This window comes from Microcaecilia unicolor, chromosome 2, assembly GCF_901765095.1.
Source record: "Microcaecilia unicolor chromosome 2, aMicUni1.1, whole genome shotgun sequence".
NCBI lineage: Eukaryota > Metazoa > Chordata > Amphibia > Gymnophiona > Siphonopidae > Microcaecilia > Microcaecilia unicolor.
Genome location: NC_044032.1, coordinates 462,918,609 through 462,945,498, shown reverse-complemented (window position 1 = coordinate 462,945,498; position 26,890 = coordinate 462,918,609). Strand labels below are relative to the sequence as shown.

The window sequence follows — 26,890 nt, the reverse complement described above, 5'->3', positions numbered from 1 at the left end:
AGAGCTGATGCGCACTCAGTTGCCTCATGACTCTGGAGTTGTGGATTTGGCCCTAAAGAAGGCCAAGAATTCTAGGGAGCATGCTTCGGCGCCCCCGGGCAAGGACTCTAGAACCTTGGACTCCTTTGGGAGGAAGGCCTACTATTCTTCTATGGTCGTGGCCAAGATTCAGTCCTACCAGCTCTACACGAGCATTCACATGCGGAACAATGTGCGGCAGTTGGCGGGCTTGGTGGACAAGCTCCCCCCTGAGCAAGCCAAGCCATTTCAGGAGGTGGTCAGGCAGCTGAAGGCGTGCAGAAAATTCCTGGCCAGAGGGGTGTATGACACCTTTGATGTTGCGTCCAGGGCCGCTGCTCAAGGTGTGGTGATGCGCAGACTCTCATGGCTGCGTGCCTCCGACCTGGAGAATAGAATCCAGCAGCGGATTGCGGACTCGCCTTGCCGTGCGGATAATATTTTTGGAGAAAAAGTCGAGCAGGTGGTAGAGCAGCTCCACCAGCGGGACACCGCATTCGACAAGTTCTCCCGCCGGCAGCCTTCAGCCTCTACCTCTATAGGTAGACGATTTTTTGGGGGAAGGAAGACTGTTCCCTACTCTTCTGGCAAGCGTAGGTACAATCCTCCTTCTCGACAGCCTGTGGCCCAGGCTAAGCCCCAGCGGGCGCGCCTCAGCAAGGCCCCTCGGCTCCCCAGCAAAAGCAAGGGACGAGCTTTTGACTGGCTCCAGCAGAGCATAGCCGACATCCAAGTGTCAGTGCCGGGTGACCTGCCAGTCGGAGGGAGGTTTAAAGCTTTTCACCTAAGGTGGCCTCTCATAACCTCCAATCAGTGGGTTCTTCAAATAGTCCGGCAAGGATACACCCTCAATTTGGCCTCCAAAACTCCAAATTGTCCACCGGGAGCTTAGTCTTACAGCTTCCAACACAAGCAGGTACTTGCAGAGGAACTCTCCGCCCTTCTCAGCGCCAATGCGGTCGAGCCCGTGCCATCCGGGCAAGAAGGGCTGGGATTCTATTCCAGGTACTTCCTTGTGGAAAAGGAAACAGGGGGGATGCGTCCCATCCTAGACCTAAGGGCCCTGAACAAATATCTGGTCAAAGAAAAGTTCAGGATGCTTTCCCTGGGCACCCTTCTCCCCATGATTCAGCAAAACGATTGACTATGCTCTCTGGACTTGAAGGACGCCTACACGCACATCCCGATACTGCCAGCTCACAGACAGTATCTGCGATTTCAGCTTGGCACACGTCACTTCCAGTACTGTGTGCTACCCTTTGGGCTCGCCTCTGCGCCCAGAGTGTTCACGAAGTGCTTGGCTGTAGTAGCAGCAGCACTTCGCAGACTGGGGGTACACGTGTTCCCATATCTCGACGATTGGCTGGTGAAGAACACATCCAAGGCAGGAGCCCTGCAGTCCATGCAGATGACTATTCGCCTCCTGGAGCTACTGGGGTTTGTGATAAATTATCCAAAGTCCCATCTTTTCCCAGTGCAGAAACTCGAATTCATAGGAGCTCTGCTGGATTCTCGGACGGCTCGCGCCTATCTCCCAGAGACAAGAGCCAACAACTTGTTGTCCCTCGTCTCGCGGGTGCGAGCGTCCCAGCAGATCACAGCTCGGCAGATGTTGAGATTGCTGGGCCACATGGCCTCCACAGTTCATGTGACTCCCATGGCCCGCCTTCACATGAGATCTGCTCAATGGACCCTAGCTTCCCAGTGGTTTCAGGCTGCTGGGGATCTAGAAGACGTGATCCACCTGTCCACAAGTTTTCTCAAATCCCTGTATTGGTGGACGATTTGGTCAAATTTGACTCTGGGACGTCCTTTCCAAATTCCTCAGCCACAAAAAGTGCTGACCACGGATGCGTCTCTCCTGGGGTGGGGAGCTCATGTCGATGGGCTTCACACCCAAGGAAGCTGGTCCCTCCAGGAACGCGATCTGCAATCTTCTGGAGTTACGAGCGATCTGGAACGCTCTGAAGGCTTTCAGAGATCGGCTGTCCCACCAAATTATCCAAATTCAGACAGACAACCAGGTTGCCATGTATTACGTCAACAAGCAGGGGGGCACCGGATCTCGCCCCCTGTGTCAGGAAGCCGTCAGCATGTGGCTCTGGGCTCGCCGTCACGGCATGGTGCTCCAAGCCACATATCTGGCAGGCGTAAACAACAGTCTGGCCGACAGGTTGAGCAGGATTATGCAACCTCACGAGTGGTCGCTCAATTCCCATGTAGTGCAACAGATCTTCCAGGTGTGGGGCACCCCCTTGGTAGATCTCTTCGCATCTCGAGCCAACCACAAAGTCCCTCAGTTCTGTTCCAGGCTTCAGGCCCACGGCAGACTGGCATCGGATGCCTTCCTCCTGGACTGTGGGGAGGGTCTGCTGTATGCTTATCCTCCCATACCTCTGGTGGGGAAGACTTTGTTGAAACTCAAGCAAGACCGAGGCACCATGATTCTGATTGCTCCTTTTTGGCCGCGTCAGATCTGGTTCCCTCTTCTTCTGGAGTTGTCCTCCGAAGAACCGTGGAGATTGGAGTGTTTTCCGACCCTCATCACACAGGACGAGGGGGCGCTTCTGCATCCCAACCTCCGGTCCCTGGCTCTCACGGCCTGGATGCTGAGAGCGTAGACTTTGCCTCTTTGGGTCTGTCAGAGGGTGTCTCCCGCATGTTGCTTGCTTCCAGGAAAGACTCCACTAAGAGGAGTTACTTCTTTCTGTGGAGGAGGTTTGCCGTTTGGTGTGACAGCAAGGCCCTAGATCCTCGCTCTTGTCCTACACAGACCCTGCTTGAATACCTTCTGCACTTGTCTGAGTCTGGTCTCAAGACCAACTCTGTAAGAGTTCACCTTAGTGCAATCAGTGCATTCCATTACCGTGTGGAAGGTAAGCCGATCTCGGGACAGCCTTTAGTTGTTCGCTTCATGAGAGGTTTGCTTTTGTCAAAGCCCCCTGTCAAGCCTCCTACAGTGTCATGGGATCTCAATGTCGTTCTCACCCAGCTGATGAAACCTCCTTTTGAGCCACTGAATTCCTGCCATCTGAAGTACTTGACCTGGAAGGTCATTTTCTTGGTGGCAGTTACTTCAGCTCGTAGAGTCAGTGAGCTTCAGGCCCTGGTAGCCCAGGCCCTTTACACCAAATTTCATCATAACAGAGTAGTCCTCCGCACTCACCCTAAGTTCTTGCCAAAGGTTGTGTCGGAGTTCCATCTGAACCAGTCAATTGTCTTGCCAACATTCTTTCCCCGTCCTCATTCCTGCCCTGCTGAGCGTCAGCTGCACACATTGGACTGCAAGAGAGCATTGGCCTTCTATCTGGAGCGGACACAGCCCAACAGACAGTCCGCCCAATTGTTTGTTTCTTTTGATCCCAACAGGAGGGGAGTGGCTGTGGGAAAACGCACCATATCCAATTGGCTAGCAGATTGCATTTCCTTCACTTACGCCCAGGCTGAGCTGGCTCTTGAGGGTCATGTCACGGCTCATAATGTTAGAGCCATGGCAGCGTCGGTAGCCCACTTGAAGTCAGCCTCTATTGAAGAGATTTGCAAAGCTGCGACGTGGTCATCTGTCCACACATTCACATCTCATTACTGCCTGCAGCAGGATACCCGACGCGACAGTCGGTTTGGGCAGTCACTGCTTCAGAATCTGTTCGGGGTTTAGAATCCAACTCCACCCCCCTAGGCCCATGTTTGTTCTGTTCCAGGCTGCACTCTCAGTTAGTTGGTAAATTTTTTAGGTCAATCTCAGTTATGTCCTCGCCGTTGCGAGGCCCAATTGACCATGGTTGTTGTTTTGAGTGAGCCTGGGGGCTAGGGATACCCCATCAGTGAGAACAAGCAGCCTGCTTGTCCTCGGAGAAAGCGAATGCTACATACCTGTAGAAGGTATTCTCTGAGGACAGCAGGCTGATTGTTCTCACAAACCCGCCCGCCTCCCCTTTTGGAGTTGTGTCTTCCCTTCTCTTTGTCTTGCTACATATGAGACTGGCCGGCACGAGCCGGTTTCGGGCGGGAAGACGGCCGCGCATGCGCGGTGCGCATCGGCACGCGAGGACTAGCAAAGGACTTTGTTAGAAAGTGTTCCGATTGGAGGGGCTGCCGTGGACGTCACCCATCAGTGAGAATCAGCCTGCTGTCCTCGGAGAATACCTTCTACAGGTATGTAGCATTCGCTTTACAAGAAACACAGAATACATATGTGAGACATACATGATATAGGAATATAAACAAAAAGAAATGAAGGTATTTAAATTAACTCACAATCCAGCTTATTTTCGAAAGAGAAAAACGCCTATAGTGACCTAAATCGGGAGATAGACGTTTGTCTCGCAAAGGCGCCCAAATCGGTATAATCAAAAGCCGATTTTGGGCGTTTCCAACTGCACTCCGTCGCGGAAACGAATAAAGTTGACGGGGGCGTGTCAGAGGCGTGGTGGAGGTGGGACTGGGGCGTGGTTATCAGCCGAGGAGAGATGGGCATCTTTAGCTGATAATCGAAAAAAAAAAAAGACGTTTTTACCGCGATTTTGGGTCACTTTTTTTGGACCCTTTTTTTTTTCGCAAACAAGTCCCAAAAAAGTGCTCCAACTGCCCAGATGACCACTGGAGGGAATCGGGGATGACCTCCCTGGACTCCCCCAGTGCTCACTAACCCCCGCCCACCAAAACAACCCCACTTTAAAAACTTTTTTTCCAGCCTGTATGCCAGCCTCAAATGCCATACCCACCTCCATGACAGCAGACTGTGTTCGATCCTGTCACAGCCTTTCCCTGGGTCAGAGTGTGCTCTGTTGTGTTTCCTGTTGTAGTCCATGCGGTAGTGGCCATTTTTGTAAGCCAGTTTTAGTTCCCTTTCCTGTGTTAGCCACGTTAGACAACTTAGTTCTTCCCTTGAATGTGGCTGAAAGAGGGCATTGTACAGCATTCTGCCAGCTCTGACTTACTGCTCATCTCAGTACCAGGGAGACTCGTTGCCAGTGGGGCACAACCTCTGATCTGCAGTTAACTGTGAGTAAAGGCGGTTATTCCAATAAAGGACGTTTTCGGAGAGATTAGTCTTCAGGTGTCAACTGGTGTGCCAATGTTATATAGCAGCAACCAGTCCTAGAGGCCTGCGTGTATGCCGGTCCCTGAAGCACTTTTAGTGGGTACCGCAGTGCACTTCAGCCAGGTGGCCCCAGGCCCATCCCCCCCCACCTGTAACACTTGTGCGGGTAAATGGGAGGCCTCCAAAACCCACTGTACCCACATGTAGGTGCCCCCTTCACCCCTAAGAGCTATGGTACTGTTGTACATTTGTGGGTTTTGGGGGAGGGGGGGTTGGGTGTTCAGCACACTTGATAAGGGAGCTATGCATGTGGGAGCTTTTTCTGAAGTCCATCGCACTGACCTAGGGTGCCCAGTTGGTGTCCTGGCATATCAGGGGGGCCAGTGTACTACGAATCCTGGCCCCTCCCACCACCAAATGGCTCGGATTAGGACGTTTTTGAACTGGGCGTTTTTAGTTTCCCTTATCGCTAAAAAAAACAAACGCCCAACTCAAAAATGTCCATTTTTTCAAAAATACGGTTCGGCCCGCCCCTTCACGGACCCGTTCTCGGAGATAAACGCCCATAGAGATAGGCGTTTCCGTTCGATTATGCCCCTCCACGTCTCTTCCTTATACCACAATACTAGAAGGGGGTGGGGCGGGGGGGGGGGTCTTGAACAGATTCAGGGAAGTCTAATATGAAACAATATTTAAGAAAGGCTCAAAGCCCTATCAACCACCACCTTATATTTGCTATACTGATATTATGTCTCAACAATCTTTTTCAGATTTATGAACTCTCTTAGTTGATTCGGTACAAAGAACACATACTTGATACCCTGAAATTTAACAATACATTTGCATGGGTAGACTAATAAAAAAAGTTGCCCCCAATGACCTCATTTCTTCTCTCAGTTCTAGGAATTGCTTCCTTCTTTGTTCTGTTATTTTTGTAACATCTGGAAAGATCCATAATTTCTGACCACAAAACTGTAGCTCTGTTTGTTACCTCAGATAATGAATCTTCCAGAATTAATGAAATATCTTTCAATTCCTCTGATTTTTCTAATACCATAGCTCCAGGAATCCCATCTTGGCTTTTCTTTACAGGCAGGAAAAAAAATCTTATTTATTGGAGGAATATTTTGAGGAGAAAATTTCAAATTTTCAACAAGGAATTTTTTAAATAATTCCAAAGGTGAGATTCCTGTCGGTTTTGGGACATTCAGAATCCTCATGTTCAATCATCAATTATAATTTTCAATTTGTTCAATCTTTTGACGAATACTTGTATTATCTTTCATTACCACTAAAACATTTTCTTTGATTTTTACAACTTCATCCTGAGAACTCTTTACTTAGTCTTTAAAGTCTTGTTTCAACTTTCCACTGATTTAGAAAGTTGGTCAACGGTGGAAACAAGGTTTTTTGTTTCTTGAATAGAGTTTATAATCAGGGCTTGCATTTTTTCCATAGCCTGCCAAAGAGTGTCGAGCGTTACCGCCTTGGGAGGGTCAGATAAACTTTTCTCTCCTAAGCTGACTTCAACTGCTGTTTTCAATTCCGAGTGACATTGCCGAAGGGTTAGAAGGTAAAGTTTGACTTTTGTGGATGATACTAAGATTTGTAACAGAGTGGAAAACATGAAAAAGGATCTGTAGAAGCTAGAAGAATGGTCTAAAGTTTGGCAATTAAAATTCAATGCGAAGAAGTGCAAAGTGATGCACTTTGGGAGTAGAAATCTACGGGAGACGTATGTGTTAGGCGGTGAGAGTCTGATATGTACAGACTGGGAAGAGGGATCTTGGGATGATAGTATCTGAGGATCTGACGGTGATGAAACAGTGTGAAAGGCAGTGCCTGTAGCCAGAAGATTGCTATGCTGTATAGAGAGAGGTGTGACCAGCAGAAGATAGGAGGTGTTGATGCCCCTGTACAGGTCATTGGTGAGGCCCCACCTGGAGTATTCAGTTTTGGAGGCCGTATCTTGCTAAGGATGTAAAAAGAATTGAAGCGGTGCAAAGAAAAGCTACAAAAATGGTAAGGGATTTGCATTATAAGACAGATGAAGAGAGACTTGCTGACCTGAACATGGTATACCCTGGAGGAAAGGAGGAACAGGGGTGATATGATACAAACGTTCAAATATTTGAAAGGTATTAATCCGCAAACAAACCTTTTCCGTAGATGGGAAGGCGGTAGAACTAGAGGACATGAGATGAGATTGAAGGTGGGCAGACTCAAGAAAAATGTCAGGAAGTATTTTTTTCATGGAGAGAGTGGTGGATACTTGGAATGCCCTCCCGCGGAAGGTGGTGGAGGTGAAAACGGTAGCGGAATTAAAAAATGTGTGGGATAAACATAAAGGAATCCTGTTCAGAAGGAATGGATCCTTAGAAGCTTAGCAGAGATTGGGTGGCAGCACTGGTGGTGGTAGACGGGGCTAGTGCTGGGCAGACTTCTACGGTCTGTGCCCTGAAAATGGCAGAAACAAATCAAGGTCAGGTATACACATAAAGTAGCACATATGAGTTTATATTGTTGATGCATGTGGGAAAGAGGAACCCAAACTTATCTACGTAATGCAAGGTTCCACATTAGGAGTCACCAACCAAGAAAGGGATCTCGGCATTGTCGATGATAATACGTTGAAACCCTCTGTTTAGTGTGCTGCGGCAGCAGCTAAGGAAGCAAATAGAATGTTAGGTATTATTAGGAAAGGAATGGAAAGCAGAAGTGAGGACGTTATAATGCCTTTGTATTGGTCTATGGTGCGACCGCACCTCAGATATTGTGTTCAATTCTGGTCACTGCATCTCAAAAAAGCTATAGTGGAATTAGAAAAGGTACAGAGAAGAGTGATGAAAATGATAAAGGGGATGGGACAACATCCCAGTGAGGAAAGGCTGAAGCGTCTAGGGCTCTTCAGCTTGGAGAAACGATGGCTGAGGAGAGATATGATAGAGGTCTATAAAGTAATGAGTGGAATGGAACGGGTAGAAGTGAATCGTTTGTTTACTCTTTCCAAAAATAGTAGGAGTAGGGGGCATGCAATGAAGCTACAAAATAGTAAATTTAAAATGAATCGGAGAAAACTTTTTCTTCACTCAACGTGTAATTCAACTCTGGAATTTGCCAGAAAATGTGGTAAAGGCGGTTAGCTTAAAAGAGTTTTAAAAAGGTTTGGATGGCTTCCTGAAGGAAAAGTCCATAGACGATTATTAAATTGGACTTGGGGAAAATCCACTATTTCTGGGATAAGCAACATAAAATGTTTTGTATTTTGGGTGGGGATTTTGCCAGGTATTTGTGACCTGAATTGGCCACTGTTGGAAACAGGATACTGGGCTAGATGGACCTTTGGTCTGTCCCAGTATGGCAATACTTATGTTCTTGTGTACTTTAAATTTCATCTGCCATTTGGATGGCCAGTCTTCCAATTTCCCTAGGTCTTCAATATTTCAGTCCTTGCATGTTTTAACAACCTTGAATAGTTTAGTATCATCTGCAAATGTAATCACTTCAAGCGTTGTTCCGATTTCCATATCTTTTATAAATATGTTAAATAGCACTGGTCCCAGTATGGATCCTTCGACACTCCGCTGTCCTCCCTCCTCCATTGAGAGAGATGACCATTTAACCCTACCCTCTGTTTTCTGTCCAATAACCAATTTCTAATCCACACCAGAACCTTGCTTCCTATCCTATGACCCTTTAATTTTCTCAGGAGTCTCTCATGAGGAACGTTATCAAAAATTTTCTGAAAATCTAGATACACTACATTAACCGGCTCACTTTTATCCACATGTTTATTCAGGTCTTCAAAGAAATGAAGCAAATTGGTGAGGCAAGACTTCCCTCGGCTGATCCCTTGCTGATTCTGTTCCATTAAGCCATGTTTGTCTGTTATTCATGTACAAAATTATTCATGGTGAGGCCCCGATATATATGTTTGATCTCGTCGATCTACCAGCAAGGAATACAAAACGTTCGTCACGTACTTTCTTGAACCTCCATTATCCCAATTGCAGAGGACTTAAATTTAAATCAATATATGCATCTAGTTTCTCCTACACCTGCACACAATGTTGGAATGCACTGCCGAATGCCATAAAAACACACAATTTGGCAGCCTTCCGGAAACTATTAGACTAACCTGTTCAGAGAGACCTTATTAAGAGGACCCTTCTTTAAAAAAAAAACATGACATCAGAACTGTTCCAGAATTAGTTAACATTGAATTATTCTTACTTTGGTTACTTTATTACATTGTCATTATTGAATGCTTTTTACCACCCTTGATTTCAACACCTGAAATATATTGGTTACCGTTTTTCTTCTAATTTACTGTGTATTCTATATACTTTAACTAGAACATTACTCTGTATTTCTTATTCCGGAAATATCGATCGCCATTATGGTATTTGTAAGCCACATTGAACCTGCAAAGAGGTGGGAAAATGTGGGATATAAATGCAGAAAATAAATAAATTTTCTGTAATTTTATTCTTTATAATAGTTTCCACTATTTTGCCTGGCACCAATGTCAGGCTTACCGGTCTATGCCGGAAAGTTGGTTGGCTTGGGTATACCTAGTGCAAATTTTGATGATATGAAATAAAATAAAGCTGTGGCCAAGTTGTGCCATGATAATAAACGCATTGTCTCCTGAATTTATTGCATCATCACATTTACTCGGCAGGCACGAGGGGTCTTGGCTGCCTATGTTTAAAGCAAGGCATAGTGGCCACCGGTGCACGGAGCCAAACATAACATGGCACCGTGCCCCGACGGGCATGCGTAAACTAACCCAGCGGGAGTGGGAGGAGAGGGGCCGAGCACAGGGGGGAAGGTTTCCCGCCAGCCCCTGGTATCCCGCTGGGAGGGAAGGGGACGGACGAGGGGGTATAACTCTATTATAAATCTACACTACCCAAATTGCAAAGGCTCGAAATACAAAACAACTTACGCATCCGGCTTCTCCTACATAAGTGCACAACTATGGAATGGCCTCACAAAAGCTGTGAAAACAATCCATGACCACTTTAGCTTCCGGAAATCACTGAAGATCATCCTGTTCCAAAAGGCATATACCCTACTGACCCAACTTAAATGCCTGAATCCAGCAACACAACAAAACCAAAGCCCGTAACGAACACTATGTAACTCCTTCTTCTGTTCGATTCTCCTAATGTATCTGTAACACATGATCCTCTTTCATAATAACATCACTTTGTATCTGTTTTTCAGTGAAGGCGACTAACGCCTCACGGTACTGTGTAAGCCACATTGAGCCTGCAAATAGGTGGGAAAATGTGGGGTACAAATGTAACAAATAATTTCCCGGATCACCACTAGAACCCTTTTTAAAAATTGGCGTCACATTGACCACCCTCCAATCTTCAGGTACTATGGACAATTTTAACTACATATTATGATCACCAGTTTCATGCTTGAGTTTGAGTACCCTTGGATGTATGCAACCTGTTTAAGTTGATTTACTACTCTTTAATTTGTCACTTTGGCTCAGTACATCTTCCAGGTTCACCGAGATTTCTCTGTTTCTCCGCATCATCACCCTTGAAAGCCATTTTTGTTACAGGCAGATCTCTTACATCTTCTCTGTAAAGACAGAAGCAAAGAATTCATTCAGTTTCTCCGCTATGGCCTTGTCCTCCGTGAGCGCCCCTTTTGCTCCTTCGTGATCTAACTGTCCCACAGATTCCCTTGCAGGCTTTCTGCTTCTGATGTACCTGAAAAAGTGTTACTGCGAGTTTTAGCCTATGCGGCAAGTTTCTTTTCATATTCTCTTTTAGCTTTCTTTATTAATGCATCTGATTTTCCAGTGCTTATGTTGCTTCTTATTTTCTTCATTTGCATCCTTTTTCCATTCTTTGAAGGACAATCTTGGTTTTAATTGCCTCTTTTACTTCACTTTTTAACCATGTTGGCTGTCGTTTTTTTTTCTTCTTTCCACCTTTACAAATACGTGGAATACATCCAAGGTGATATTTTTGAATAATGTCCACGCCTGATTTAGTGTCCTGACTTTAGTAGCTGTTCCTTTTAGTTTCGTTTTACCATTTTTCTTATTTTATTATAGTAGCCCTTTTGAAATTAAATGCAGCTACAGTAGATATCCTTTACGCGTTCATCCCAGATGCCAACTCAGATTTGATCATGTTATGATCACTGTTTTCCAGGGGACCCAACACTGCCACCTCTCGCACTATGCCCTGCACGCCACCAAGGACCAGATCCAAAATGGCTCCCCTTCTCGTCGGTCCCTGGACCAATTACTCCAAGAAGCAGTTGTTTATTACATCTAGAATTTTTATCTCCCTGCACTCCCCGATGTAGCATTTATTCATTCAATATTGGGTAATTGAAATCGCCCATTATAGCGTTGCCTAATTTGCTAGCTTTGCTAATCTCTGTAAACATTTCTTCATCTGTCGGTTCGTTCTGCCCTGGCAGACAGTAGTACAGCCATACAAGAATGCTCCTTCCCTTCACACATGGAATTTCTATCCATAATGATTCCACGCTGCTATATGTGTCATGTGGAATGTTTATTTTATTTGATTCAATTCCCTCTTTAACGTATAGATCAACCCCCCTCCAATTAGATCCTCTGTATCAATGCGATACAATTTGTACCCTTTTAACACAGTTTCCAATTGATTGTCCTCTTTCCACCAAGTCTCGGAGATGCCTGTTATATCTACCTCATTATTTTGTTCTATATATTTTAACTCTCCCATCATATTTTTTAGGCTTCTAGCATTTGTATACAGGCAATTCAAATTGTGTTTTTTCCTTTGATTTACAAGCTGCTTAGAATTTGATGGGTTAGGCATCCGCAGTTCATGGGGAAGTTCACTCTTCATTATCTGGGGCGCTCTCCTTCCCTTCATCAAAGGATTCTTTAGCTTTTGGTAATCAGGATCCAACTGGTTTTTGCTCGGTGAAGAAACCAGAAGTCATTACGCTGGAATCAGTGCGTTGACAAATGTACTCTAGGTAAAGTTTTTGTCATGCAATTTCAAGAGGTGAATAAGCAGATAACTGACTTAGTAGAGAAAACTTCAGAACATACTATTGCAGCACAGGATTTGGGAGGAAAGGTCTTTAAGCTTGAGTCTATACAATCTGCCCTGACATTAGATCATTTTAATTATTCATAGAAAAATTGAAATCTTAGAAAATCTCTGAAAGGAATTTGTTAATTTTCCGAAGGAGGAGGGCTTTTTAGCCATGGACATATCGATTAGTTATTTGATCAAAAACTTAGGTTTTACTAAAGAGACACTTAATTATTTTAGAGTCCACTTTCTGAACCTGAGACTAATGTTCAACACCTGGTGGTTTCTCTGGATAGTTTGGATGACATTCTACAGTCTCTTCAGTTGATGACGGTTTTGTTTTGAGGAAATATTTTAGGAGTATGCTGAAATTGTTCTGTGGTATGAAGATATGGCTTTTCCTATATTTAGAACAACTCAATGAAGGCAGTTTCTTTTAAAAGGCTTTGAAAAAGGTAGCGACTCAGATTAGGGAGTTTTTGGAAGAAGCTGCTATTTAGATAAGGGACAAGCTGGCTTTTCTAGATTGGCATAGGAGTGGAATCTTTGCTGGTGGCAGTGATGTATATGACATATGAACACCTTGATATAAATTGTGCCGTTATTCATATATTTAAATGTCTTATATAGTGCTTACAAGCCTCGAAGAGGCCACGCAATTATAAATCTGGATTCCAGCTTAGATATTAGCCTTGAGATGTGCTCATTTGCATTTGGGGGGGGGGGGGGGGGCACTGTCTTGAGCTACACAGTTTCTTTCCTGAGTGACAGACATAATAGAGCAGGGGTGTGCAACCTTTGTACGAAGATTTTAGTGCTATTCCTAGCAGGCTGCGACATTACATAATGTCGGAACCAGACGAGCTCCATACACCTTCTGTGATAAATAATTAAAAAATTATCTTAAAATGTTGGAAACAAACTGCTAGAGTGACTATTGTGTAAATATTTGCAAAATACAGTGTTTAAAATATCCAAATCTTTGGTTAATGTTGCTTTCTGTGTATGGTTCATTTAGTTTTGCAGGTCATATAAAACTTAGTGACAAGCCACAGATCACCTACCCCACTGTAGAATGAAGTCAGGTTTAATGTGGCGCTCAGTGCCCTTTGCAGCGTCGAGATCCTTAAGTTTTTCCTTATCTCTACTATTTGTTAACATTTACGTGGAACAGAGTTTATGTATGGATAAATAATCTGCTGAAGTGAAACTTGGACATACGTTCTGTGCAAGATATAAAAGACAAAGAGATCTGGGAATTGTAAGAGGTTGCATTCTCTATCAAAGCTCTGGTTAAGGAGATGGCCAATAAATAAATAAAAAAAGACTTCAACTTTTGAGTTTGTGGACTGTGCAATAAAGAAATGACAATTTTGGAACTTGCTGGTTATATGAAGTAAAAATTGTAGGAGTTAAATGTTAATTTTTATTTAGAAACTCCTACTGTTGATCTTGTTCATAAATATTTTTACTGTGGTGGTTCATGAAATCAACTTTCCAGCAGTTTATGATGAAAATTTAGCTTTATTTTAAGAAAAACACTGTTGGATCAATGCCAGAATAAGTAAGATTTTTTAAAATTAGAGGGCACACTTCATGTTGCAGTGCTGAGATTGATCAGTAGTGCCATAGATGATATCTATTAAAGAGAGATGAAAATTAACTAAAATGGTCTTTCTACTGAATTGTTTCCCTCTGCCTCTATTTTTATCTAATTGAACAACATCAGTGCCTAAGAATTCTGACCTATGGGCAGATGATCAAAGCCCCGCGCTGTTCCAAACAGTGCTCTAAAAATAGCGCTGGAACAGCGCGGGGCTTTACCGCACAGATGATCAGAGATAATGCATGCAAATTTAAGCAGCGCAATTATCTCTGATCATGGGGTAGAAGTGCGGGTGAATTGTGCCGAGCATGCGCTCAGCACAATCCTCCCGCACTTGTTTGACAGGTCTGGGCTGTCAAAAGCCCAAACCTGTCAAACACAGGGGCTGGAGGTCCATGGGACCACTAGGCCCTGACTACCCCTGCCCCGAGCAAGGCAAAACGGGGGCTGGAGGTCCGGAGGACCTCCGGTCCCCCCTGACGATCCCACCCCCCGAGTTTCAGGGAGGGTCTCCAGCCCCCCCAACCCCCTCCCCCCCAGCGACAGGGGGGTTGGCGGGTCCGCTGGACCGCCAGCCCCCAACCCCACCCCACCCCACCCCCAGCATTGGCAAGGGTCCACTCTGCCATCCGATCTGACGCCCACCCTCCCTCCTCCCTGCGTGGCCACCCCCCTACCTTGGTTGGAGGAGGGACGCAGCCTGCCTCCCTCCTCTTCCTTCGATGCCGCAAAATGGCGGCGCCAAAGGAAGAGGAGGGAGGCAGGCTGCGTCCCTCCTCCAACCAAGGTAGGGGGTCGGGCACCGGGCAGGCAGAGAGTGAGGATGAGCGTCGGATCGGATGGCAGAGCGGACCCTTTCCAATGCTGGGGGTTGGGGGGGTGGCAGTGGCCATTGGACCACCAGGGACCATTTTCGGGGAGTTTTGGGGGGGGATCATCGGGAGGGACCGGAGGTCCACCGGACCGCCAGTCCCCTGTCGCTGGGGGGGGGGGGGGGGGTTTGCATCGTTGGGGGGAATGGGGGCCTGCAAATGCATGCTGGACAGGGCTCACCATTCCTCCCCAATGATCTGCAAACCCTAACGCCAGCTTGGAGCTGGCGTAGGGTTTGTCGCGGCCAGCGACCCAACCTTTGGCGCGTTGGTCGCTGATCATTGGGGATGAATGCGTTAAGCCCCGTTTAGCATGCATTCACATGCTACTTGCGGTAAGAGCCCTCGAGCGCGTTGTTTCACGCGGGGTTAGCAAACGCCGACGCTAGTACGGCGCTAACAGCCTGTAGCGCCGGCGTTTGCTTTTGATCATGAGGTTACTAGTGTTTAAATGTAGTTGTTACAGAAGACAAAGTAATCTTGCTGTTGAAAAGTTACATTTTGTCTTTGTTTTGTTTTCTAGATTGCTTTTTCCCAACACAGCAACTTTATGGACTTGGTACAATTCTTTGTGACCTTTTTCAGGTATTTTTAACAATATTTTCTTTGACAGTTATATACTACTAGTAAAAAAGGCCTGTTTCTCAAACTAATGAAACAGGCGCTAGCAAGGTTTTTATCGATTTGCGTTTTTTTTTTTACCTGAACTGTTTTAATGTATGTGTTTTTTTGTATTTTTGTATTTTTTGTTTTTTTTGATAGTTTGTAAAAGTGGAACACAGTAGAGAGAGAGTGTATATGTGAAAGAGAGAGTGACTGAGTGTGTGATAGTCTGTGTATAAAAGTAAGTCTGAGTGTATGAGAGATAGTGTGTTTGAATCTGTGTGTGGCTGCTTGAGAGAGACAGAGTGTGAGAGTGTCACAGATAGAGATCTTGTGTGTGTGTGAAAGTGATATAGTGGGTGGGAACTCAGAAGATGGGGGCAACTGTATGTGTGTGTGGTGTGCAGGTTGTTTCTGTCTGTCATAATGATAGAGGGGGTTGGGGGATGAGGTTGGTGAAGTGGTATGGGGTGGCAGGGGTGTTTGATTGGAGTTCCTAAGTGTTGTACATCATTGTTCTATTGACAGAGGAGGGGTAGTTGTTCGTGTAGTTCTCGGCTTTTTCAGTGTGTATGTCTATGATTCAGACAGTAACTGTGTATGTGATAGACTGTGTGTGTTTGTGTGTTTCTGACAGTGACACTGGTGGGGGTGGGTTTGATGAACTGCGATGGTCCATGAGTGTGTGTGTGTGTGTGACAGTTACCTTGTGAGGGGGTGGTGGGGTGGGGAACTGTGTTGTGTGTCACAGAGAGAGATCGTGTGTTTGTGTGTAAGTGAGACAGGGGAGGGTTTATGAGAGGGTGGTGGGGTGATGGGTGTGGTGAAGTGGTCTGTGTCGGTGTTGGGCTTGTATTGGGGTTCCGAAGTGTTCATCATCTGTGTTGTATTCTCCAAGGAGGGGTCAGTGTGTGTGTCTGAGACAGACAGTGATTGTGTATGTGAGAGAGTTATTGTGTGTGTGTGTATCTGACAGTGCCAGAGGTGGGGGTGTGGTTGATGAACTGAGAGGGTGCATCAGTCTGTGTGTGTGTCAGTTTTTCTGTGTGTCTGTGACAGTCACGGGTGGGGGGTGGGAGGGCTTTTATGTGGGTGGGGAATTGTGTGTGTTGTGTGTATATGTGTTTTTGAGATAGGGGCAGTTACTGAGAGGGTGGGTGGCGAGTGTCTCTGTGTGTCTGTTAGAGATTTTGTGTGTGTGTATCATAATGAGACAGAGGGGGTTTGGGGGGGTGTATTGGTAGTTTTTGCTTGGGGGTTTGTAGTGGGGTTCACAGAGAGAGAGTGTGTGTGTGTTTCTCAGAGAGAGATAGTGGGGGGGGGGGGCGTAAGTGGGAGGGTGGGTGCGAGTGTGTGTGCATGAGAGAGATTTTGTGTGTGTGTCAGAATGTCTGAGAGGGGTTGTTTGTGTTTCCTCTTACCTGTTGTGCTGTTGTAATGTGCTTTTCTGTGGGCATGTCAGGCTGGCAGGTTATCTGACTTCTAATTTGATGGACATTGTGGGAACTGAGAGGATAGAGACGACTGTATGTGTGTGTGTTGTACAGATTGTGTCTGTCATAATCACAGAGGGGGGTTGGGGGGATGTAGTTGGTGAAGTGGTATGGGGTTGCGGTGGGGTTTGAGTGAAGTTTAGAATTGTTGGATATCACTGTTCTATTGCTTCATCATTGTGTCTGTCTGTGAGACAGACAGTGTCTGTGTATGTGAGACATATTCTGTGTGTGTCTGTCAGTGACAGTGGTGGGGGGGTGTTTGATGATATTAGATGGTGTGTGTGTGTGTCAGTAATTTGTGTGTGGAGGGGGGAACTGTGTGTGTTGTGTGTCACAGACAGATTGTGTGTGTATGTGTGAGACGGGAGGTTTTCTGACAGGGTGTTAAATTTTTTTTCTCTGTCAGAATGACGGGGGGGGGGGGGGTTGGGGTGATGGGTTTGTTGAAGTGTGTGTGGGGCTGAAGATCGCGTTTCCTCTTACCTGTTGTGCAGTTGTGATTCGTTTTTCTGTGGGTGCTGTTTTTGACTGGCAGCGGACGGGCTGGCTGGCGGTTTCGTAGCGTTGTGGTTTGGTGGGGCGAATGAAGGGGGGGGTTGGGGTGATGGGTTTGTTGAAGTGTGTGTGTGGGTGAAGATCGCTTTTCCTCTTACCTGTTGTGCAGTTGTGATTCGTTTTTCTGTGGGTGCCGTTTTTGACTGGCGGCGGGCTGGTTGGCGGTTTCATAGCGATGTGGTTTGGCGGGGCAGGCTGCAGGTGGACTCGCACTGCTGGGCGGGTGGTCTGGCTTTCAATTTGACGGGCAGCGGGCGTGGTTTCTGTTGGACTGTCAGTCCTTTGTTTTTCTTTCTGGCTGCCGTGGGTGCTGTTTTTGACTGGCAGCGGGCAGGCGAGCTGGCGGTTTCTGTGCTATTTGTTTTGACGGGGCGGGCTGCAGGTCGACTCGCGCTGCTGGTCGGGCGGGCTAGCGTTGGCGTGCGGGGTGGCGGACTGCAGGTCGACTCGCGCTGCTGTTACTTGGGCTCTCTGGATGACGTCATCCGAGGCTTCAGACCCAGGCACAGCCAATCAGAATGAAGACACGGGCCCAGGCAGCTTCATGGAACGTTCATGGTGCAAATTATTATATAGGATATATGACTTTTCAATATTAGAGGATGCAAAATATTTAGAAAAAAATACTGTTTCATTGGGCACTTTTGTTAAATAATAATGTTCTTGATTTTATTTTATTTTTTTGGGGGGGGGGAGGAGTGGAAGTTGGCTTTTTAAGACAACTTTAAAACTTAGTTATTGAGGGCTAGAAACAAACTTCCCCCAAATCTTTTAGCATTTCTCAGTGACCATGAGTACAGTGACCTTGTAGTGGCAGACATCCATTCTTCTGTTCATGGCTTCATCCTATCACTTCTTCATTGTTCCTGGCATCCCCTTAGACAGGAAAGCTCCTACGCTATACCTATGTTTTTCCTAAGTATTACTTTAACTGGAAGGTTCCTTTATTAAGGAATGCAAGTGAACCCACTCCTACATAAAATGTCACTGCTGTACAAATATCAGAAACACTCTCCCAATTTATAATCACCAAGTTCAGAATTGCACAATATTAAGCCCTGCCCCAGCATCTGTAAACCAGAAAGTGTACTCTACCCCATGCAGCTGACACCTGGAGCTGAGCCTTGTTCCACTGCAGACAGCAAGGAAGTGAGTAGGGCAGATATATAGCAGAGGTCATGAGATCTCTTCATGTGGTTTCTGTGCAAAGTAGAGCAATATAGGCTCAGCTGGGAAGCCTGGAATAATAATAAGTATATCTGGAAGATGGCCATGCGCTCTAAGGAGAAGACCCAGGGATCTAACCTAGGTGACCTCATTGAAGTTACTTAAGGTCTCTGACAGATTCTAGATAGGTCTTGTTTTGTTCTGCTCAAATCATTGGAAGGATTTGAAGGACTCTGCTGGAGGCTTTAGTATGACTTTCATCCTTACTGATATTTGGCTATATGGGCTTGGATGCTATTTAAGTTGCCCATGCTTAAAAGTAACTGCTTGATGGGCTTCCTAATCTGAGTCATGCTAATTTCCTAAGCAGTATCCACTTGGTTTCAAACAATACTTCCATATGGCTTTCAAGAATGTGTAGGCCACTTCCACGCCAGTCCCCACTTTGTTCCATTATGATGTTGTACATTGAGACAGAAAAGATGATCCTGGATTTGGGAGTTGAAAAAATATTGCCTGGAGTCTAGCAAAGAGAGTAACAGGAGGCCTGCCAGTAATCAGCAACCCTGGGACAGCTGAGAGTTCTGTACTTGTTGATACTGTCTACAGGCTTCCTCCAAGGTTAATACTGAGGCAGTGCTGGGAAGCTGTTGGATTCGAAGCATTTGTGCCTAGAGTCATGGGGCGAGCTGCAGGTGGCCTTCCATTGATAACCCTGGGATAGCTGAGAGGAGTGCAGCACCCACTGATGTCTACAGGCCCCTTCTGAGGATATGACCAAAGTAGTGCAACAGTACATGACCCGTGGCCGCGTACCTCAAGGAATGTGACCAAAGATCCAACCCCTTTGGAACCACTGTGGATCTAGTGTGAAGCTTAACAGAACCGTCCTTTATGAGTGAGTATTGCTACTTTCCTGCTTGTTTTGTGCTCAGGACCTTGGCCAGCAATGCAGATAAGTAGATACCCTCCTTTTTCAGTATGGGGAAAAGGAAGGAGAAATCACCTCCTCAAGGAGGAACTGTGCATGGTCCTGTGGCCTCATAGGTTAGGGCTTCTGCTTTGAATGTAGCTGGAGCAGTAGAGGGACCTTATATTTTGAGAGGAGATTTACATCTTGAGATTCTCTAAGCCCTGACAACTACCCTCCTTGCTACCTGCTTTATAATTGGGACTTGAACCTTTAGTATCTATGCCTGCAGTCCAGGAGTTAGGTTATGGGGGAGTTAAGCAAGACTTAATTGTCGATTGGAAGGACATGAAATTGGCAGCTGCTCCTGTTTTAGAACATTTGGATGTGACTAACCCTTCCTTGGCCCAGTCCCCTACCTCAGTGGTAGGTGTTGGATCATCTGGTATGTGCTTTTGAAATCTGTCTCCTTTATTGGTTATAAGGAGTCTAGAACATCTTAAACACCTCTGAGAGAAGTGACTAATGTGGAGATCTGGAAGTTGATAGCTAAGATGCAGGTAGCTTTTTCTTGCTGTCTAGCTCAGTGATGTCTATTTTCAGGAGAGACTGCTAGTAAGTTGTCTTTTATAGAGAAAGCTGTGTTAAAACAGCTCCTTGGTTAAAGGGAATTTATTTTTGGAGAATAAGCTGGAGAGGGTACTTTTGTAGCATTGTGATATAATTTCTGCTTCAGAGATGATGATTATTTTCTGAAAGCTTTGAAGCTGAGCATGGACTCCCTCCCCAAAACTGTTAATGTGTATTCTCCGAGGACAAGCAGGCTGCTTGTTCTCACTGATGGGTGACGTCCACGGCAGCCCCTCCAATCGGAATCTTCACTAGCAAAAGCCTTTTGCTAGCATGCGCAGTCGTCTTCCCGCCCGAAACCGGCTCGTGCCGGCCAGTCTTCGTTTGTCCGCGCTCGGTACGGTCGTGTTACGCCGTTCGCGCCCCTTAAGTCGACCTCGCGCGTCTCTCTTGACTTTTCGCAAAAAAAAAAAAAAGGATTTCGGAAGAGGACCTTTTCGGTCTTTTTCCCTTTCCTCTATTTTCAGTTGTTGGCCCGGTAAGTTTTCTTTCGTCTTCGGGGTAGGCCCTTTTGAGGCCTCGGGTCAAATTTTTTCTCCCCCTCTTTTTGGTGCCTACCGCAATTACGAGTTTTGATTTCGCCGGCGTGATTTTTCCGCCCATGTCATCGAAGTCTCCCAGCAGCTTCAAGAAGTGCACCCAGTGCGCCCGGGTAATCTCGCTCACTGACAGGCACGTGTCGTGTCTTCAGTGTCTGGGGCTGGGCACCGCCCGCAGGCCTGTAGTCTGTGCGCCCTTTTACAAAAGCGGACTCGGGTAGTGAGATTGGCCCAGTGGAACGTTTTGTTCTCGGGCTCTTCGTCGGCATCGGCACCGGGAGTATCGAGTGCATCGACGTTGACAGCGTCCAGACCTCCGTCCTCGGCCGCGACTGCATCGAGTGCATCGAGGCATCGACCCTCTGCATCGGGGCTGAGACATCGGAAGGCTGCGTCGGCGTCGGTGGTACCGGGACCTCCACTTCTGCTGATGTCGTCGGACGGTGGTGCTTCGACTGGAGTGCAGGTGAGGGCTGTCCATTCCCCTGCTGGTGGCGGTGAGCCTTCGGGTGGGTCTCCCCCTACCCTGAGGGCTCCTGCGGTACAGCCCCCCCGAGACCGACCTTCTTCGGCCTCGGCCCCGAGGAAGCGACGCCTGGATTCTACGTCCTCCTCGTCGGTGCCGGGAAGCTCCGGTGACATGCTTAGTCCCAAGAAGTCGAAGAAGCATCGACACCGGTCCCCTTCCCGTATCGGCACCGACAGCTCTGGGTCGCCGAGGGAGTCGGCACCCAGTAGGCATCGGCACCGAGAGGACCGCTCGCCCTCTGTTCAAGAGGTGTCGATGCGCTCCACTGTGGACAGCCCGGAACAGCCTCCATGCCCGGAACAGACTCTGACATCGACACCTGCATCGGCTTCCATGTCTTTCTCCACAGCTGCTCTGCACGAGAGTCTCCGGGCCGTTCTCCCAGAGATTCTGGGAGAGCTGTTGCGCCCTTCCCCTCCGGTACCGGGGGTGCTTGCGCCACCGGTACCGTCGAGTGAGGCGCCGGCTGGCCCCTTGCCCGGGGTGAGGTCTCCGACATCGGTGCCACGTGCGGTACCGACTGCGGTCGCCTCCCAGGAAGGCTCCCCGACGACGTCGGCGGAGGGAGCTTCGCCGGCGAGGGAGTCTACCTCTCGATGCCCACACCGTGGACGTGGCTCCATGGAGTCGAGCCGGGCACGTCTTCAGACACAGGTCTGTGAACTTGTGTCTGATACCGAAGGTGAGGCCTCGTGGGAAGAGGAGGAGGACATCAGATATTTCTCTGACGAGGAGTCTGAGGGCCTTCTGATCCCACTCCCTCCCCTGAAAGGCAGCTTTCTCCTCCCGAGAGCCTGTCTTTTGCGGCCTTTGTCCGGGAGATGTCTACGGCCATCCCCTTCCCGGTGGTTGTGGAGGACGAGCCCAGGGCTGAAATGTTTGAGCTCCTGGACTATCCTTCTCCACCTAAGGAAGCGTCCACAGTACCCATGCATCATGTCCTCAAAAAGACATTGCTGGCGAACTGGACCAAGCCACTAAGTAATCCCCACATTCCCAAGAAGATCGAGTCCCAGTACCGGATCCATGGGGACCCAGAGCTGATGCGCACTCAGTTGCCTCACGACTCTGGAGTTGTGGATTTGGCCCTAAAGAAGGCTAAGAGTTCTAGGGAGCATGCTTCGGCGCCCCTGGGCAAGGACTGTAGAACCTTAGACTCCTTTGGGAGGAAGGCCTACCATTCTTCTATGCTCGTGGCCAAAATCCAGTCTTACCAGCTCTACACGTGCATACACATGCGGAACAATGTGCGGCTGTTGGCGGGCTTGGTGGACAAACTCCCCCCTGAGCAAGCCAAGCCATTTCAGGAGGTGGTCAGGCAGCTGAAGGCGTGCAGAAAATTCCTGGCCAGAGGGGTGTACGACACCTTTGATGTTGCGTCCAGGGCCGCTGCTCAAGGTGTGGTGATGCGCAGACTCTCATGGCTGCGTGCCTCCGACCTGGAGAATAGGATCCAGCAGCGGATTGCGGACTCGCCTTGCCGTGCGGATAACATTTTTGGAGAAAAAGTCGAGCAGGTGGTAGAGCAGCTCCACCAGCGGGATACCGCTTTCGACAAGTTCTCCCGCTGGCAGCCTTCAGCTTCTACCTCTACAGGTAGACGATTTTTGGGGGGAAGGAAGACTGTTCCCTACTCTTCTGGTAAGCGTAGGTACAATCCTCCTTCTCGACAGCCTGCGGCCCAGGCTAAGCCCCAGCGCGCTCGCTCTCGTCAGCAGCGTGCGCCTCAGCAAGGCCCCTCGGCTCCTCAGCCAAAGCAAGGGACGAGCTTTTGACTGGCTCCAGCAGAGCATAGCCGACATCCAAGTGTCAGTGCCGGGCGACCTGTCAGTCGGAGGGAGGTTGAAAGTTTTTCACCAAAGGTGGCCTCTCTTAACCTCCGATCAGTGGGTTCTTCAAATAGTCCGGCAAGGATACACCCTCAATTTGGCCTCCAAACCTCCAAATTGTCCACCGGGAGCTTAGTCTTACAGCTTCCAACACAAGCAGGTACTTGCAGAGGAACTCTCCGCCCTTCTCAGCGCCAATGCGATCGAGCTCGTGCCATCCGGGCAGGAAGGGCTGGGATTCTATTCCAGGTACTTCCTTGTGGAAAAGAAAACGGGGGATGCGTCCCATCCTAGACCTAAGGGCCCTGAACAAATATCTGGTCAAGGAAAAGTTCAGGATGCTTTCCCTGGGCACCCTTCTTCCCATGATTCAGGAAAACGATTGGCTATGCTCTCTGGACTTGAAGGACGCCTACACGCACATCTCGATACTGCCAGCTCACAGACAGTATCTGCGATTTCAGCTGGGCACACGTCACTTCCAGTACTGTGTGCTATCCTTTGGGCTCGCCTCTGCGCCCAGAGTGTTCACGAAGTGCTTGGCTGTAGTAGCAGCGGCACTTCGCAGGCTGGGGGTGCATGTGTTCCCATATCTCGACGATTGGCTGGTAAGGAACACATCCGAGGCAGGAGCTCTACAGTCCATTCAGATGACTATTCGACTCCTGGAACTACTGGGGTTTGTGATAAATTATCCAAAGTCCCATCTTCTCCCAGTGCAGAGACTAGAATTCATAGGAGCTCTGCTGGATTCTCGGACGGCTCGTGCCTATCTCCCAGAGGCGAGAGCCAACAACTTGTTGTCCCTCGTCTCGCGGGTGCGAGCGTCCCAGCAGATCACAGCTCGGCAGATGTTGAGATTGCTGGGCCACATGGCCTCCACAGTTCATGTGACTCCCATGGCCCACCTTCACATGAGATCTGCTCAATGAACCCTAGCTTCCCAGTGGTTTCAGGCTGCTGGGGATCTAGAAGACGTGATCCACCTGTCCACAAGTTTTCTCAAATCCCTGTATTGGTGGACGATTTGGTCAAATTTGACTCTGGGACGTCCTTTCCAAATTCCTCAGCCACAAAAAGTGCTGACTACGGATGCGTCTCTCCTGGGGTGGGGAGCTCATGTCGATGGGCTTCACACCCAAGGAAGCTGGTCCCTCCAGGAACGCGATCTGCAGATCAATCTCCTGGAGTTAGGAGCGGTCTGGAACGCTCTGAAGGCTTTCAGAGATCGGCTGTCCCACCAAATTATCCAAATTCAGACAGACAACCAGGTTGCCATGTATTACATCAACAAGCAGGGGGGCACCGGATCTCGCCCCCTGTGTCAGGAAGCCGTCAGCATGTGGCTCTGGGCTCGCCGTCACGGCATGGTGCTCCAAGCCACATATCTGGCAGGCGTAAACAACAGTCTGGCCGACAGGTTGAGCAGGATTATGCAACCTCACGAGTGGTCGCTCAATTCCCGTGTAGTGCGACAAATCTTCCAGGTGTGGGGCACCCCCTTGGTAGATCTCTTCGCATCTCGAGCCAACCACAAAGTCCCTCAGTTCTGTTCCAGGCTTCAGGCCCACGGCAGACTGACATCGGATGCCTTCCTCCTGGACTGGGGGGAAGGCCTGCTGTATGCTTATCCTCCCATACCTCTGGTGGGGAAGACTTTGTTGAAACTCAAGCAAGACCGAGGCACCATGATTCTGATTGCTCCTTTTTGGCCGCGTCAGATCTGGTTCCCTCTTCTTCTGGAGTTGTCCTCCGAAGAACCGTGGAGATTGGAGTGTTTTCCGACCATCACACAGGACGAAGGGGCGCTTCTGCATCCCAACCTCCGGTCTCTGGCTCTCACGGCCTGGATGTTGAGAGTGTAGACTTTGCCTCTTTGGGTCTGTCAGAGGGTGTCTCCCGCATCTTGCTTGCTTCCAGAAAAGATTCCACTAAGAGGAGTTACTTCTTTCTGTGGAGGAGGTTTGCCGTCTGGTGTGACAGCAAGGCCCTAGATCCTCGCTCTTGTCCTACACAGACCCTGCTTGAATACCTTCTGCACTTGTCTGAGTCTGGTCTCAAGACCAACTCTGTAAGAGTTCACCTTAGTGCAATCAGTGCATTCCATTACCGTGTGGAAGGTAAGCCGATCGCGGGACAGCCTTTAGTTGTTCGCTTCATGAGAGGTTTGCTTTTGTCAAAGCCCCCTGTCAAGCCTCCTACAGTGTCATGGGATCTCAATGTCGTTCTCACCCAGCTGATGAAACCTCCTTTTGAGCCACTGAACTCCTGCCATCTGAAGTACTTGACCTGGAAGGTCATTTTCTTGGTGGCAGTTACTTCAGCTCATAGAGTCAGTGAGCTTCAGGCCCTGGTAGCCCAGGCCCCTTACACCAAATTTCATCATAACAGAGTAGTCCTCCGCACTCACCCTAAGTTCTTTCCAAAGGTTGTGTCTGAGTTCCATCTGAACCAGTCAATTGTCTTGCCAACTTTCTTTCCCCGTCCTCATTCCTGCCCTGCTGAACGTCAGCTGCACACATTGGACTGCAAGAGAGCATTGGCCTTCTATCTGGAGCAGACACAGCCCAACAGACAGTCCGCCCAATTGTTTGTTTCTTTTGATCCCAACAGGAGGGGAGTGGCTGTGGGAAAACGCACCATATCCAATTGGCTAGCAGATTGCATTTCCTTCACTTACGCCCAGGCTGAGCTGGCTCTTGAGGGTCATGTCACGGCTCATAATGTTAGAGCCATGGCAGCGTCGGTAGCCCACTTGAAGTCAGCCACTATTGAAGAGATCTGCAAAGCTGCGACGTGGTCATCTGTCCACACATTCACATCTCATTACTGCCTGCAGCAGGATACCCGACGCGACAGTCGGTTCGGGCAGTCAGTGCTTCAGAATCTGTTCGGGGTTTAGAATCCAACTCCACCCCCCTAGGCCCATGTTTATTCTGTTCCAGGCTGCACTCTCAGTTAGTTGGATAAATTGTTAGGTCAATCTCAGTTATGTCCTCGCCATTGCGAGGCCCAATTGACCATGGTTGTTGTTTTGAGTGAGCCTGGGGGCTAGGGATACCCCATCAGTGAGAACAAGCAGCCTGCTTGTCCTCGGAGAAAGCGAATGCTACATACCTGTAGAAGGTATTCTCTGAGGACAGCAGGCTGATTGTTCTCACAAACCCGCCCGCCTCCCCTTTTGGAGTTGTGTCTTCCCTTCTCTTTGTCTTGCTACATATGAGACTGGCCGGCACGAGCCGGTTTCGGGCGGGAAGACGGCCGCGCATGCGCGGTGCGCATTGGCGCGCGAGGGCTAGCAAAGGCTTTTGCTAGTGAAGATTCCGATTGGAGGGGCTGCCGTGGACGTCACCCATCAGTGAGAACAATCAGCCTGCTGTCCTCGGAGAATACCTTATACAGGTATGTAGCATTCGCTTTATACTTCTTTGAGTATTAAAAATGTATCCAAGGATAGTTTAGAAGCTCTTCTAGCAGCAAACGTGATTGAAATTTTAGAAATTACCGGCCAGGAGTCTGTTTTGAGGGCTAGGATTGTGGTAACCGTTGTTAACAGCCCCAAGAACAATGTGATCTTGGTTAATTTGAAATGTTTACTTCTTTTTCATGGCCATCTTATTAGTGTGTTTCTTGTTACTCCAAAAATCCAACAAGGAGGGAAATTCTTGTTTTAAGACTCAGAGCTTTAGCTCTAGAAATGACTTTTCTCCTGAAGTTTCCCAGTAGGAGTATGGTGAAATTTCAAGAGAAGGAATACTTTTTTTGACAGTAAATAACTGCAAGAGTTGATTTTATCACAGGAAAATTTATTAAAATATAATAACTAAGGGCCCTGTTTACTAAGCTGCTCTAGAGGTGCACTAGCGTTTTAATACACGCTAACCGTGTAAATGCCCATAATAATTCTATGGGCATCTAGACGATTAGCATGCACTAATTTTTAGCTAAAAACTAGCACACCTTAGTAAACAGGACCCTAAGTTCTGTTTTGCCATATCTCAGAAGCTGGTGATGTTATAGGGAGA

At 47.9% G+C, this 26,890-nt stretch overlaps 1 protein-coding gene across 1 annotated transcript in view; it reads left to right on the top strand.

The window, feature by feature from the left end:
* Positions 1-26,890, top strand: part of ATRN (attractin) — a 626,429-nt gene that overhangs the window by 493,590 nt on the left and 105,949 nt on the right. Inside the window, 1 exon segment of the mRNA XM_030190990.1 lies at positions 15,131-15,192. Within this exon segment, the coding sequence (XP_030046850.1) occupies positions 15,131-15,192 (62 nt within the window).